The sequence below is a fragment of the Myotis lucifugus genome, unplaced genomic scaffold (assembly GCF_000147115.1).
Source record: "Myotis lucifugus unplaced genomic scaffold, Myoluc2.0 scaffold_86, whole genome shotgun sequence".
Taxonomy (NCBI): Eukaryota; Metazoa; Chordata; class Mammalia; order Chiroptera; family Vespertilionidae; genus Myotis; species Myotis lucifugus.
The window spans coordinates 1,328,072-1,341,685 of record NW_005871134.1 but is presented as its reverse complement, the minus strand read 5'-3'; the positions used below and the strand labels follow the sequence as shown (position 1 = coordinate 1,341,685).

The 13,614-nt window shown below is 41.6% G+C and overlaps 1 protein-coding gene across 1 annotated transcript in view; it reads left to right on the top strand.

Annotated features, from left to right (window-relative positions):
- Nucleotides 1-13,614, top strand: part of INTS4 (integrator complex subunit 4) — a 68,826-nt gene that overhangs the window by 43,124 nt on the left and 12,088 nt on the right. The window contains 3 exon segments of the mRNA XM_006091064.3: nt 1,334-1,427; nt 4,650-4,730; nt 6,790-6,920. Of these exon segments, the coding sequence (XP_006091126.1) occupies nt 1,334-1,427; nt 4,650-4,730; nt 6,790-6,920 (306 nt within the window).

The following is a 13,614-nucleotide window of genomic DNA, read 5'->3' as shown; positions in this document are numbered from 1 at the left end:
GATCAGCTCAAGCCACCAGAACTCACAAACGATGATATATAAGCTACAGATCCCAATTTCCTCAGTTACTTTTGGAAGAATTTACTTGGTGCCCCTTTCCAGAGCATCTTATCCCTGGTCTTAAGGTCTTAGGAGGCAGCATTAGCTATCAGAAAATTGCCTGAGATTATAGGGAGGGGCTTAGTCCGATGTACAGGCTACTATGAATCGTAATATATTATGCCAGCCCTGAAACAGTTAACTTCCTTCATGACCCAAATCTTCATTTCTAACAGTTATTATTTCTGTATGAAATTTTGATAATGCCATTAAAAAATAAAGTAGCATTTTTTGAATTCTTGCTGAGATGGATTGTAAGGGGTCTGTTTCTCACACGCACATACCCCTCCCCAAAAGAGAAGAAGAAAGAAAAGAAAAACAATACTTTTTGTAAATGTATAGGATATTACTAGAAGAACTGAAAAGAAATTGGTAACAGTGGTTCCTCTGGAAAGGGTGTACTTGTTAGCAGTGCACAGGTATAGGAAGGTGGCTAATTTAATTGTATATCTCCTTTAGTATCTTTTGAATTCTATATTCTACCAGTATAATTCTATAGCTAGATATGTATTATCTATTCTAAAAATTAAAAGTTTTAAATTAGTAATCTCAGCCCCCAATACAACTATTTTATCTGTGTGTCACTTTCTCTTTTCTTGTCTACAGACAGATTTTTTTTTCCCCGGTGATACAAAAAATACTTGTCCATCGTATAAAACACTTGGAAAATAAAGCCTAGTTGGGAGTAGGCACTAAAAAGCACCTGAATACTTCTATCCAGAAAACCACTTTGCTCTATTTTCCGCCTATATATAGCTTTTACATGGTTGAGATCATATATTTTATTACCATTTTATATTTTAATGGTTATAGAGTATTTATTTCATTGACTGGAAATATAGTAATGTTTAAAATTCCTCTACCATTGAATATTTAACTGGTTACTGGATTTTTACTATAATCACACAATGAGTATTATGAGGCATGGAGCATTTCATTTCTATTGAAGATTTTCCTTAGAATTACTTCTTAGCATAAAGTTACCGATCAAAATATTTGACTATATGTGTGACTTTTATAACAGAGTACAATTTCACTTTCCAAAGAATTATATCAGCTTAATCTACTATCCAGTGTGAGTGAACCACTTCATTATAACCACTCCAGCATTGGCTGCTGTTTTAAAATTTATGACCAGTTTACTAGGTGTAAAATGGTAAAATGCTTTGACGTGACTTTTATGTTGCTGTTACTATCCTTGTCCTATGTTTGGCTGTTGTTTTGTTTACTATAGGGATCTGCAAAGACTTGGAGAACTTCAGTCTGAATTGGCAGGAGTAGCTGACTTCTCGGCTGCCTATCTTCGGTGTCAACTTCTTCTCATCAAGGTTGGTTTGGACCAGTGGTTCTCAACCTTCTGGCCCTTTAAATACAGTTCCTTATGTTGTGACCCAACCATAAAATTATTTCCATTGCTACTTCATAACTGTAATGTTGCTACTGTTATGAATCATAATGTAAATATCTGATATGCAGGATGGTCTTAGGCGACCCCTGTGAAAAGGTTGTTCGACTGCCAAAGAGGTCGCGAACCACAGGTTGAGAACCGCTGGTTTGGACTCATTGTACTTTTGAGTGTGATGCTAAGAATACACTTTAACAGATCTGGCAGAGTTTGAGGCCATAATTGGAAAAATATATGGCCTTCTGCAGCCACAGCAATGGAGAATTATGTATTCTGTGGTGTAATTGTATTTGGCTCTAATTAAATAATTGTTAACTCTAATAGAAATTTGAATTTTTAAAATTTGGTAGCATTCTTTCATCATTATGTAATTAGAGCAGATCAGGTGCATAATCATTTTCTTTAGAATCCCAAGGATTTTCATTGTTTTTTTATACTTTGATTAGCAAAGAACTTATATGAACTTTTATTTTCATAATTTCACTTCATCAAAGTAAAATTAGTCAGAGGTTGATTTCATTGCTCTTAAAAAGGCCAACTTGCTGGCATTTCATATAAGGTAGATGATATATACGTGTATATATACTATATATATTCACACAAAATTTGTACTCAAGAAACTGTTTCAGTTGGCAGAATTGGAAACCAATTAAATGAGTTCAGTAGCTTTCAGCTTCTGCAGCAGAATGCAGAATTCTGCTGTAAATTTAAACTTAGGATTTAGGAGAGCCCTTCTTACCTGATAAGCCTTTATCTTGGCTTCAGTTCCAAATGTTAGTCTTTAAAGAGATTAATGATATTTATTTAAAGTCAGAACAAATGGAAAAGTTTCTTATTTCCCATTGTAAGATGTGTGAGCTTAGGGTTTTGCAAGTCTGTGTGTGTGTGTGTGTGTGTGTGTGTATATATATATATATATATATATATATATATATATATATATATATATATGAATGTGGGTGTGTGTACACTGAAGTGGGTTGGGATTTAAACAGCCCTTGTTGAGCAAGATAGATTCTTTCAATCATATATGCTTGCATAACCACTACCACAGTCAATATATAGCACATTTCCATTGTCCAAAAATGTTCCTTATGCCCCTTTGCAAAATTGATAGCTTTTCCAAGCTTCTGTGAAACAGGGCTAATAACTCAACCCAGGTAAGGACTGGTAACCAGCAATAAGTGTGAGTGCTCTTAGCCTAGGGTCTAGTGTGTAGAGAGTGCCTTGTCATTGTTGGTCATTTTCCTCCTTCTGTGGCTTGTTATCTTCTCCATGGGAATACAAGAAGGCCTTTGAAAAGAATCTACTTTTCTATAGTAAGAAATGAGAAGAGTTTACTCCTAAAAAGAACACAGAACTATGTTGTTTACTCAATGTCATGGAGTGGCAGGGTAAGTAAGGGACCCAGACTTAGAACCAGAGCAGGCAGGTGTTTGGTAATCGGGGATGAGCTAACTCAGCTGTGGCACATCTACTCCCCAGTATATTCTGTAGTCAGTAATGATCATCATGAAGAATTATGTAACAACATCACAAAATACGTAATGTTATGTACCAAAAAAAGATACAAAATTATTTCAGCTTTCTGACTACAACTATATAAAAATATGCATTTGAGAAATGATTGGAAGCAAATATTCAAAAGCAATACCTCTGATAAGATAGTATGGGTTGGGTGATTTAAAGATTTCTGTATCGATGGTCTACTAGACCTATCTAATATGATGGTCACCAGGTACATGTGACTCTTGAGCACTTGAAATGTTGCTTGTTCAAATTGAGACGTGCTGTAAGTGCAAAATTCACTCTGGATTTCTTAGACTTTGTGTGAAAAAAGCATGTAAGCTATCTCAGTAATTTTTAAAAGATTGATGGCATAGTGAAATGGTGTTATCTTGGATATACTGCATTAACTAAACTATATTTTTAAAATTAATTTTACCTATTTCTTTTTACTTTTAAAAATGTGACTACTAAAAAATGTAAAATTACCTACATGGTTTGTTATATGTTTCCATTAGACAGTTAGTCTAAGTTTTTTGTAATGTCATTGGATTGTGTCTGTAATTAAGAAGGACTGTGGAAATTAGAGACTATAGCAGAGGTTAGACAAGAGGTGAGAGGTGGGCCATATGGATGGATAGAAGAGGAGAGAGATAGAAGGTGAAATCTGTGGCTTTACATGTTAGTTTTGAATAGAAATCTTGAGAGACGGTGTAAACTAGGAAAGCTATGCCGGTAAGGTGATGGGGCTGTTCAAAGAATAGTGAGCGTGGGGCAAAGAAAAAAGAACCACAGTCAAACAAGAAGGGTTTAGCCAGTCAGGGAACATTGGCTCTGGGAACAAGAAGGGCCCAGAGCCTCGGAAGCTGGCTTGCCTAGACATTCTGGTGAGACCTTCATGGCTCCTGTACTCTGCTTGCAAGCACTGGGCCAAGACATATGGCCTTTGGGCTAGGAATTGGATTGAATAGGGAGGAATTCAGTTAGCTCAAACCTTTGGTTTCCTCTCTGTCCATAAGTGGGGCTGATTGGCTCACTACGGTGTCGGGTGAATTTCCCGCCAAAATATAAGATGGCGCGTTAAAATGCCTATATCTTTTGAAGTATGGGTTCGATTGAAATGAAATATTTGGTAATACGCAGTTACAATCGGCCCGAGTTTACACGTTTCCCGCACTCCACCACAAATCTATATGAACCGAGTTTAAGACGGCTCCCGCGGAGTACGCGCAATTCACGCGAGCCGACTTAACTCGTTTCCCGCAACCCAAGTGGGCTTAAAGGAATAAGACTGAGAGGAATGCCTGGCCAGTGTGGCTCAGTGGTTGAATGTCGACCTATGAACCAGGAAGTCAGGATTCGGTTCCCAGTCAGGGCACATGCCCAGGTTGCAGGGTCGATCCCCAGTAGGGGACAAGAGGCAGCCGATCAATGATTCTCTTTCATCATTGATGTTTCTATCTCTCTCTCCCCTTCTCCCTTCCCCTCAGAAATCAATACAAAAAAGAAAAACAAGACTGAGAGGAAGTCCTGATTATGATAGATTTTCAAAGCAAAATAAACATGGCAGTCTCAAATGATATGCCAGTCTTTGTGATCTCTGTGTTCTGTCTTCTCTCCTCTCCTGATTTGTGTGTAGGCCTTACAGGAAAAGCTGTGGAATGTGGCCGCCCCTTTGTATTTGAAGCAGAGCGATTTGGCCTCAGCAGCAGCAAAACAGGTAAGCAATTAAGACCTTCTCCTCCATAGATCTCTGTCCAGGAATTATCTTATTCAAGTTAGAGCCAGAGACTTTCACACTTCATCTTGGCTCCACGGATCTGATGTGGTCTCTGCAGTCTCAGCCTGTAATGACAGAAGTTAGTGATAGGAGAAGCAGCATAATTAGGGGTCACAGCACTGGTTTTAGAGTCAAGGGACCTGGGTTCTAGACCCAGGTATGCCTCTAATTTTCTGGGTGATATTGACCAGGTTACTTAACCCCCCTGGTTTTTTTCTCCTCTGTAAAATATGGCCATTCTATGAGATATTTCTAAGATTCTTTTGTGTTCTAAAATATCATAAGTTAGTATTTCAGATATACTAAAATCCAATAAAAACTATCATGAGTCTTTTATCTGAAAATGAAGATGAACTCATTTTCAGGTTATTTATATTTTTAGCCTGTACCATCTCTTGAATGTTAAAAGGTTCTTATGTTTCTCCTCAGTTCATTAAGTAGCATTTCATTTTATTTGTTTTGAGTTTCTTTCTTTCTAGCTTTGAGCAATTTCCCTTCATTATTAGGTATTGGGATTTAGTGAACTCTTCTGGATAGTGAACTGTACATAACTGAGTGATTTTGACCAATTAGAAAGCTACATTACAATTCACTAAACAATTTCAAGTTTATTTTAATTAAACCTCACAATAATTCCATTAGGCAGGAATAAGTATTAAGCTCATTTTATAGCAAGGTTAAATTCATAGAACTATAGGTAATATAGTCTGGGACTTGAGCCCAGACCCTCTGACACCCAGAGTCTGTTTTCTTTCCACTACTCTGTTTAATTTCCCATCTGACCTAGACTCCCTCTCAAACTTGCTATGCAGCTTATTGTAGGGGAGTAGAACTTAATGACTGGAGTGCCAGAATGGACCATGTTGGGAACGAGGGGACCAGGGAGCAGGAATCTGGAAGAAAGAGGGGAAAGGAATTACAAATGTGTGTACCAGATACTGTGTTAAGGTCTTTCCATGCCCCATTTAATCCTTTACATTTTCTAATGTTGGTCCTATTTCTTCCCTATGTACAGATAGGGTAACTAAGGTACCATGTAATTAAACATCTTGTCTTCCTTTTAGTCATAGGCGGCCTGGAGTCATTTCTCTGACCCCAAAGCCTTCAAAGGGGAAGAGAAGCATCATTTGGGTGGGAGTAGCTGATTTGGCTAGAATGGAGCAAGAGTTTAAGATGCACTGGGCCTGAGCTGAAGTTGTAGATGTTGTTTTCTGCACTTATCCCAAACTCCATGCCTGTAGGACAGTTTGTCTGGATGACTAACAGGTGGTTCATGGTTCTTGATGCTAAATTCTTGAGGGCTTTTCTTGGGAATTTGGTTTTTATATACAGCATATATTCATTTTTCCCCACAGCACAGTGAGTTTGGGTTTAGGGTAACAAGTAGTGCTTTATAATTTTATCTGTGATTAAACTTTCATATTATCACATCATCAATTAAGATTATTTTATTACCAGAACAGAGCCTTTTGTTTTTCAGTTGACAAAATAATTTATTTTCTCTTTTGCAAGACATGCTATACAGTTCTCTCAACACATTAATTTCTCTCCAATTATGTTAATTTATCTCAACATAGGCACTTAAAAATGTCAGTTCAGAATTAAAATATAGGCATAAAAAAACCCCTCAGTTTAGAGTTTCACCTACAATTCTATGCTGTTCTCAAGGAAGACTTGATTTGTGTGTGTGTGTGTGTGTGTGTGTGTGTGTGTTAATCCTCACTCAAGGATAATTTTCCATTGATTTTTAGAGAGAGTGGAAGAGAGAGGGAAAGACAGAGAGAAACATCGATGTGAGAGAAACACATCGATTGGTTGCCTCCTGCACAAGCTCCTACCAGGGCCCGAGCCAAGGAGGAGCTTGCAAACAAGGTACATGCCCTTGATCTGAATTGAACTGGAACCCTTCACTCTGCAGGCTGATGCTCTATCCACGGAGCCAAACCAGCTAGTGCAAGACTTGATATTTCACTGATCATTAATTACCTTTTCTTTACAGATCATGGAAGAGACCTACAAAATGGAGTTCATGTACAGTGGTGTGGAGAATAAGCAGGTGGTGATTATACATCATATGAGGCTGCAGGCCAAAGCCTTGCAACTTATAGTAACGGCACGAACTACTCGAGGGTAAGATGTGCAGCTAGCCCAAAGGGGTAGTACGATCCTTTCAAAGACAATCAGAGATCTCACCAAAGTTAATAAGTAAAATGATATTTAGGAAAGATTAGCTAAGGGATGGGATGTTAGTATACTCTTTTTCAGATATCCCAAGATCTGTTCTCGGATTAGATTAGGTCCCTGGAAAAACCTTCCAGTGGCTCTTTATTGCCTACAGCACAACATAGAACTTCATCTGGAAACATTTGTATTGTCCTTGATAGATTTCTTTTTGTTTGTTTGTTTTGTTAATCTTCACCCAAGGATATTTTTCCATTGATTTTTAGAGAGAGTGAAAGGGATGGGGAGAGACAGAGAGAGAGAAACATCGATGTGAGAGAGACACAGACAAATCGATTGGTTGCTTCCTGCATGTACCCTGTCTGGGGCTTGGGATTGAGCCTGCAACTTCAGTTTATGCTGAGCCTGCAACTTCAGTTTATGACCTCTCTATTGCCTCGTTTCTTTGTCTGTAAAATGAAAATGATGACAGCATCTATCTCATGGGGTTTCTATGAAGAATGAATTAGAGCCCAGCCAGCATAGCTCAGTGGTTGAGTGTTGACCTATGAACCAGGAGGTCACAGTTTAATTCCAGGTCAGGGCACATGCCCGAGTTGCTGGTTCGATCCCCAGTGTGGGGTGTGCAAGAGGCAGCCAATGATTCTCTTTCATCATTGATGTTTCTGTCTCTCTCTCTCTCTCTCACTTCATCTCTGAAATCAATAAAAATATATTTTTTAAAAATGAATGAATTGGACAATACATGGAAAAGCACTTAGTATGGTACTTGGTACGTAGTAAGAACTCAATTTAATGGTAGCTATTAGACTTTCTGATAATGAAAAATTGCCATATTTCATCAATTAAAAAATGCACAAGTTTTAACTTCTCTGAAACCAAATATTTTGATGCTGTGCCATAGTTTGAAAGTAGGTTTTTTGTTTCTTGTTTTTTCATAAAATAAAAATGCACCCCCTCCGGCAGGTGGGGTCCCTCGGCCTGGCCTGCATCATAGATTTGATACAGTACGGTATTTATGTAACTTGTTGCCAGATCGAAAACACATCTGATGCTCAGTACAGCATTTGTTTCAGCCTACATGTGGTACAGAGAAATAAACATGGGTGTTTAAGTAAGCACTGAAAAATACTAGGTCAGAAAGAACATCCCAAATATTAATTTCTTTCTTCACTTATCTTGATGGTGCCAGGTAGTAATTTAATCTTAGAGATATCCGTATAGTCATTTAACAAATGTTTAATCTTTACTCCTCAGTCACATCTGAGAAAAGATAGGTGCTTATGATGCCATCTACACTTCTTATTTAGAGAAAGTAGATGTATTTTTTCAGTTGATATATGATTATTGTAAAAATTGAAATATTGCAGATAAAGTGAAAGTTGTGTGTTAATTCACCTATTCTTGAACAACTGTAAACAGACTTTTTTCTAGCCAGATACATGTGTAGACTATAAATGCATGTGTATTAACATAAGTCAAATTATAAGATACTTTGCTGTTCTGCCTCCTTTTCTTTTCATCCAACGATATATTTCATCTTTCCGTGTCATTATATAAAGATTCTAATATATTTGGTCTTTACTCATGCTGTATTATTTTACATTTTTTATTTATATGCATTCTAGCTTCTATTTTTCTTTCTTAATTTTTGGTGGATCAATTATTTTCTTCTTCCAGGGATTTAAAAATTCTGTGCCCTAACTATAACCTATTCAAGTGAAAGGCAGGACATAGTAGTTAAGAGGGCTGTGGTACCTTATTGAATGGGTTCAGATATTGACTCCACCACTTGCAAATGTAGTGAGCTTGGATATCTTACATAAACCTTCTGTCCCTCAATTTGTTCCTCTAGTAAATTAGACTGGGATAATAATAGTATCTGCCTCTCTCTCAGAGGGTTATTATAAGGATTATTGAATTTTATATATAAAGCCTTTAAAATATTTCCTTACACATTCAGAGTAAACACTTGATAAAAGCTCATATTAGTTGTATAAATATTATTTTCACTATTATATTTTTAATAAATCTATTGAACTTATACTTATTGGCATAAAACAAATAGAACTTATGATCATCTCTATCAAGATCACCTTAGATCAGAATGAAAGTTTTAATGTGCTTTTATTTAATTGTCTCATACTATTTAATTTGGAATTTGGTTTCAGCTTATTATGTTTTTACTAGTGACCATGTGCACATATTCGTGCATGTTGAAAGGAAATTAATTAGAAGGTGGCTGGCAGGGTGGAACTGGGAGAGGTGGCCCGGACACACCCTGGAGCCATCCTCCCATGGTCCCTCCCTGGCCGGCCGCACCTGTGGTGGTGCCATGGCTCGAAGGGCGTCTGCAGAGTGAGCGGGATCCCTCCGGCAGGTGGGGTCCCTCGGCCTGGCCTGCGAGAATCAGGCCAAAATCGGCTCTCTGACATCCCCTGAGGGGTCTTGGGATGCGAGAGGGCACTCTGCAAAGTTGCTGTCATACAGGGTGTGGAATGAAAATGCAAGTGTGCAATAAACCAGATTCAGGCTGACAGTGCCCCAGCAACAGCATAGCCCACAGCCAAAGGTAGAATCACGTGACCCTGCGAGGAATAGGGTTCCCTCCTCTCTGGTTTCGGGGTGCGTCACCCAAAAACTGCCACTGCCAAGTCACTGCAGCTTGGCAGCTCCTGAGTTGAACATCTGTCCCTCAGTGGTCAGTGTGAATCATAGCTACTGGTCAGATGGACACTTAGCATATTAGCCTTTTATATACTATAGGCCCGGTGCACAAAAATTTGTGCACTTGGGAGGGTCCCTCAGCCCAGCCTGTGCCCTCTTGCTGGGACCCCTCGGGGGATGTCCACCTGCTGGCTTAGGCCCGCTCCCCGGGCGATCGGGCCTAAGCTGGCAGTCAGACATCCCTCTGGCAACCCAGGAGCCCTCGGGGGATGTCCACTTGCCAGCGAGGACCAGGCCTAAGCTGCAGTTGAACATCCTTAACACTGCTGAGGAGCCTCTCCCGCCACCACCGCTGTGCTGGCAGCCGTCAGCCTGGCTTGTGGCTGATCAGAGCTCCCCCTGTGGAAGCACACTGACCACCAGGGGGCAGCTCCTGCATTGAACGTCTGCCCCCTGGTGGTCAGTGTGTGTCATAGTGATCAGTCAGTCTCAGTCGTTCTGCTGTTAGGGTCAATTTGCATATTACCCTTTTATTATATAGGATAGAGTCCTGGTGCATGGGTGGGGGCCGGCTGGTTGGCCCTGAAGGGTGTCCCGGATCAGGGTGGGGGTCCCGCTGGGGTGCCTGGCCAACCTGGGTGAGGGGCTGATGGCTGTTTGCAGGCTAGCCACAGCCCCTTCAGGGTAGGAGGGGGGTCCCACTGGGGTGCCTGGCCAGCCTGGGTGAGGGGCTGATGGCTGTTTGCAGGCTAGCCACAGCCCCTTCAGGGTAGGAGGGGGGTCCCACTGGGGTGTCTGGCCAGCCTGGGTGAGGGGCTGAGGGATGTTTTCAGGCTGCCCATAGCCCCTTCAGGGTCGGGGGGTCCCGCTGGGGTGCCTGGCCAGCCTGGGTGAGGGGCTGATTGCTGTTTTTAGGCTGGCCACGTCCCCCAGCGACCCAAGCTCCCAGCCTCTCCATTTTTTTTCCTGGGATTTATTTATCTTCTATAATCGAAACTTTGTAGCCTTGAGTGTAGCCCAGGGCTGGCCAGGGCAGGCGGGAAGCTTGGCTTCCTCCATCGCTTGGGGCAACCCAAGCCTCCTGCTCACTCCAGTTCCGTGGCCACTGCCATCTTAGTTGGGCTAATTTGCATACTTGCTCCTGATTGACTGGTGGGTGTGGCTGGTGGGCGTGACTTGAGCATAGTGGAGGGATGGTTAATTTGCATGTTTCTCTTTTATTATATAGGACTAGAGGCCCAGTGCATGAAAATTCATGCACTGGATGGGGGTGGGGGGTCCCTTCCCCAGCCTGCCCCCTCTCACAGTCCGGGAGCCTTCAGGGGCAGGAGGCAACCCGGCGATCGGGGAAGGCGACGGCCCCATCACACCTCTGCTGCTGCCACTGCCGGCAGCGCAAGCCTTGGCCGGCCCTGGTTACCTGAGCCTCAGGCGGCCCTGGTCAGCTGGGCAGCCACCATCCAAGGTGTGCCTGCACCTCGGGCTGGCCCTGGGCAGCTGGGGGACTGAGGGGACTGGGCACTGCCATCTTGTGGCTGTGGGTGCCGCCATCTTTGAGGGTGGGGCAGTCAACTAGCATATTTCCTCCTTATTGGCTGTGTGTGTCTCCATCTTTGAGGGCAGGGCAGTCAATTAGCATATTTCCTCCTTATTGGCTGTGGGCGCCGCCATCTTTGTGATGGTGTGAGGGTCAATTAGCATATTCCTTCTTTATTAGATATGACTAGAGGCCTGGTGCACAAAATTCATGCGGGGGGGGGGGGTCCCTCAGCCCAGCCTGCACCCTCTTGCAGTTTGGGACCCTTTGGGGGGATGTTTTCCTGCTGGTTTAGGCCCACTACCCCGGGGCAGTGGGCCTAAGCTGGCAGTTGGACATCCCTCTCACAGTCCAGGACCCCTCACTCCTTCCGCCCGCCTGCTTGCTGCTCCTTCTCACTTGGCTCGCTGCTCCTTAGCACTGCCGCGGAGGTGGGAGAGGCTCCCACCACCGCCACTGTGCTTTTAAGTCAAGAGCCTGGGTTCTGGCTGAGTGGCACTCCCCCTGTGGGAGCACACTGACCACCAGGGGGCAGCTCCTGCATTGAGCGTCTGCCCCCTGGTGGTCAGTGCACATCATAGCGACTGGTCGTTCCGCCGTCGGTCGCTTAGGCTTTTATTATGTAGATAAATTAATATAGTTCTTATTTTAAGAGCCCTTTTTTAAAATATGCATTAGTTTTTATACATACATTATCCAAATTATTTGCCCCAGTTTGCCCTCCGCTGTTCTTTTTGTACCACATTTGACGTTTTAAATTTCTTGTTCTCATTCATTATTTATTTGACTGGAACACATTTTCTAGTAGTGTTTTTCAGATTAAGTATGTAAGTAGTATACTCGGTGATACGTTGCATGTCTGAAACTGCCTTTCTTTGCTCTTATATACTAGTATAAATTAGAGGCCTGGTGCATGAAAATTCGGGGGGTTCCTCAACCCAGCCTGCGCCCTCTCTCAGTCCAGGAGCCCTCAGGGGATGTCTGACTGATGGCTTAGGCCTGCTCCCCACAGGGAACGAGTCTAAGCTGCAGTCAGACGTTCTTAGCACTGCGGAAGAGGCGGGAGAGGCTCCTGCCACCGCCGCTGTGCTCGCAGCCGTCAGCCCGGCTTGTGGCTGAGCGGAGCTCCCCCTGTGGGAGCACACTGACTACCAGGGGACAGTTCCTGCATTGAGTGTCTGCCCCCTGGTGGTCAGTGCACGTCATAGTGACCGGTCGTTCCCAGTCATTCTACCTTTAGGGTCAATTTGCATGTTACCCTTTTATTATATAGGATGGAATTCTTTCAGAACTCTGTAAATATTGCTTGTTGCCTTTTAGTATTTAATGTGACAGCCAGGATATCTAATGTGAGTCTGGTTCTCTTTCCTTTGTAGACAGCTTAATTTTCCTGTCTCTAAGCTGTAAACTTTTCTTTTTCTCTTTAGAATTCAGAAATTTCACCAGGATATGTCTCGGTATGTGTTTCTTTTCAATATTCTTACTGACCTTTATTGGGACTTTGAAGTCTCAGCTCTGTTTTTAGCTCAGATTTTCCCCCCCTCCATTATTTCTTTAATTACTGCTTCTTCCATCCAATCCAGCCTCATACTGGATGTTGTATCTTCTGGATCTATTTTCCTCTATTTTATCTTTCTTTCATATTTTTTGTTTGCTTTTCTACTTTATATTCTGAGTAAATTCCTCACTATACTTCTTTAATTTACCATTTCAGTTTTCATCATTTTTCCTTCTAGTATTCTTTTATTGTTGGTTTCATTATTGCAGTCGTCCTCCTTTATCTGCAGGGGATAAGATCTAGGACCCCCAGTGGATGCCTGAAACTATAGATAGTATTGAACCTTATATACACTATGTTTTCTTCTATACATACATTCCTTTTCGCTTAAAAGAAACACTCTACAGCTTCTTTTTGACATATTTGAATTGCAACATCACTGCTCTTATGCTTTGGGGTCACTTAAATAAAATAAAAATTACTTGAACACAAGCACTGTACGATGCTTAGCAGTTGCTCTGATAACTGAGATGGCCACTAAGTGGCAAATGGGTGCATAGCATATACAGTGTGGGTATGCCTGACAAAGGGATGATTCATGCCCCTGGTGAGATGGTGTGAGGTTTCTTCATGCTGCCCAGAGTGGTGTGCATTTTGACATTTATGAATCATTTATTTTTGGAATTTTCCATTTAATATTTTCAGACCACTGTTGACCACAGGTAATTGAAACTGTAGAAAATAAAAATGTGGATAAGGAGAACTGCTGTACTGGTTATTTGCAAGTGTGCTTTATTCTCTCTGCCTTTTTTGTAGCAATTTCTCTTGCTTTATTAATGCAGTACACCTTCAGATCTCTTAAATCTCACGATGGTTACTTATTCAATTTTTTTAAAGGTTTCTGTGTTTTCATCTCATTGAGGTCTGCTTGATCTCCTTTA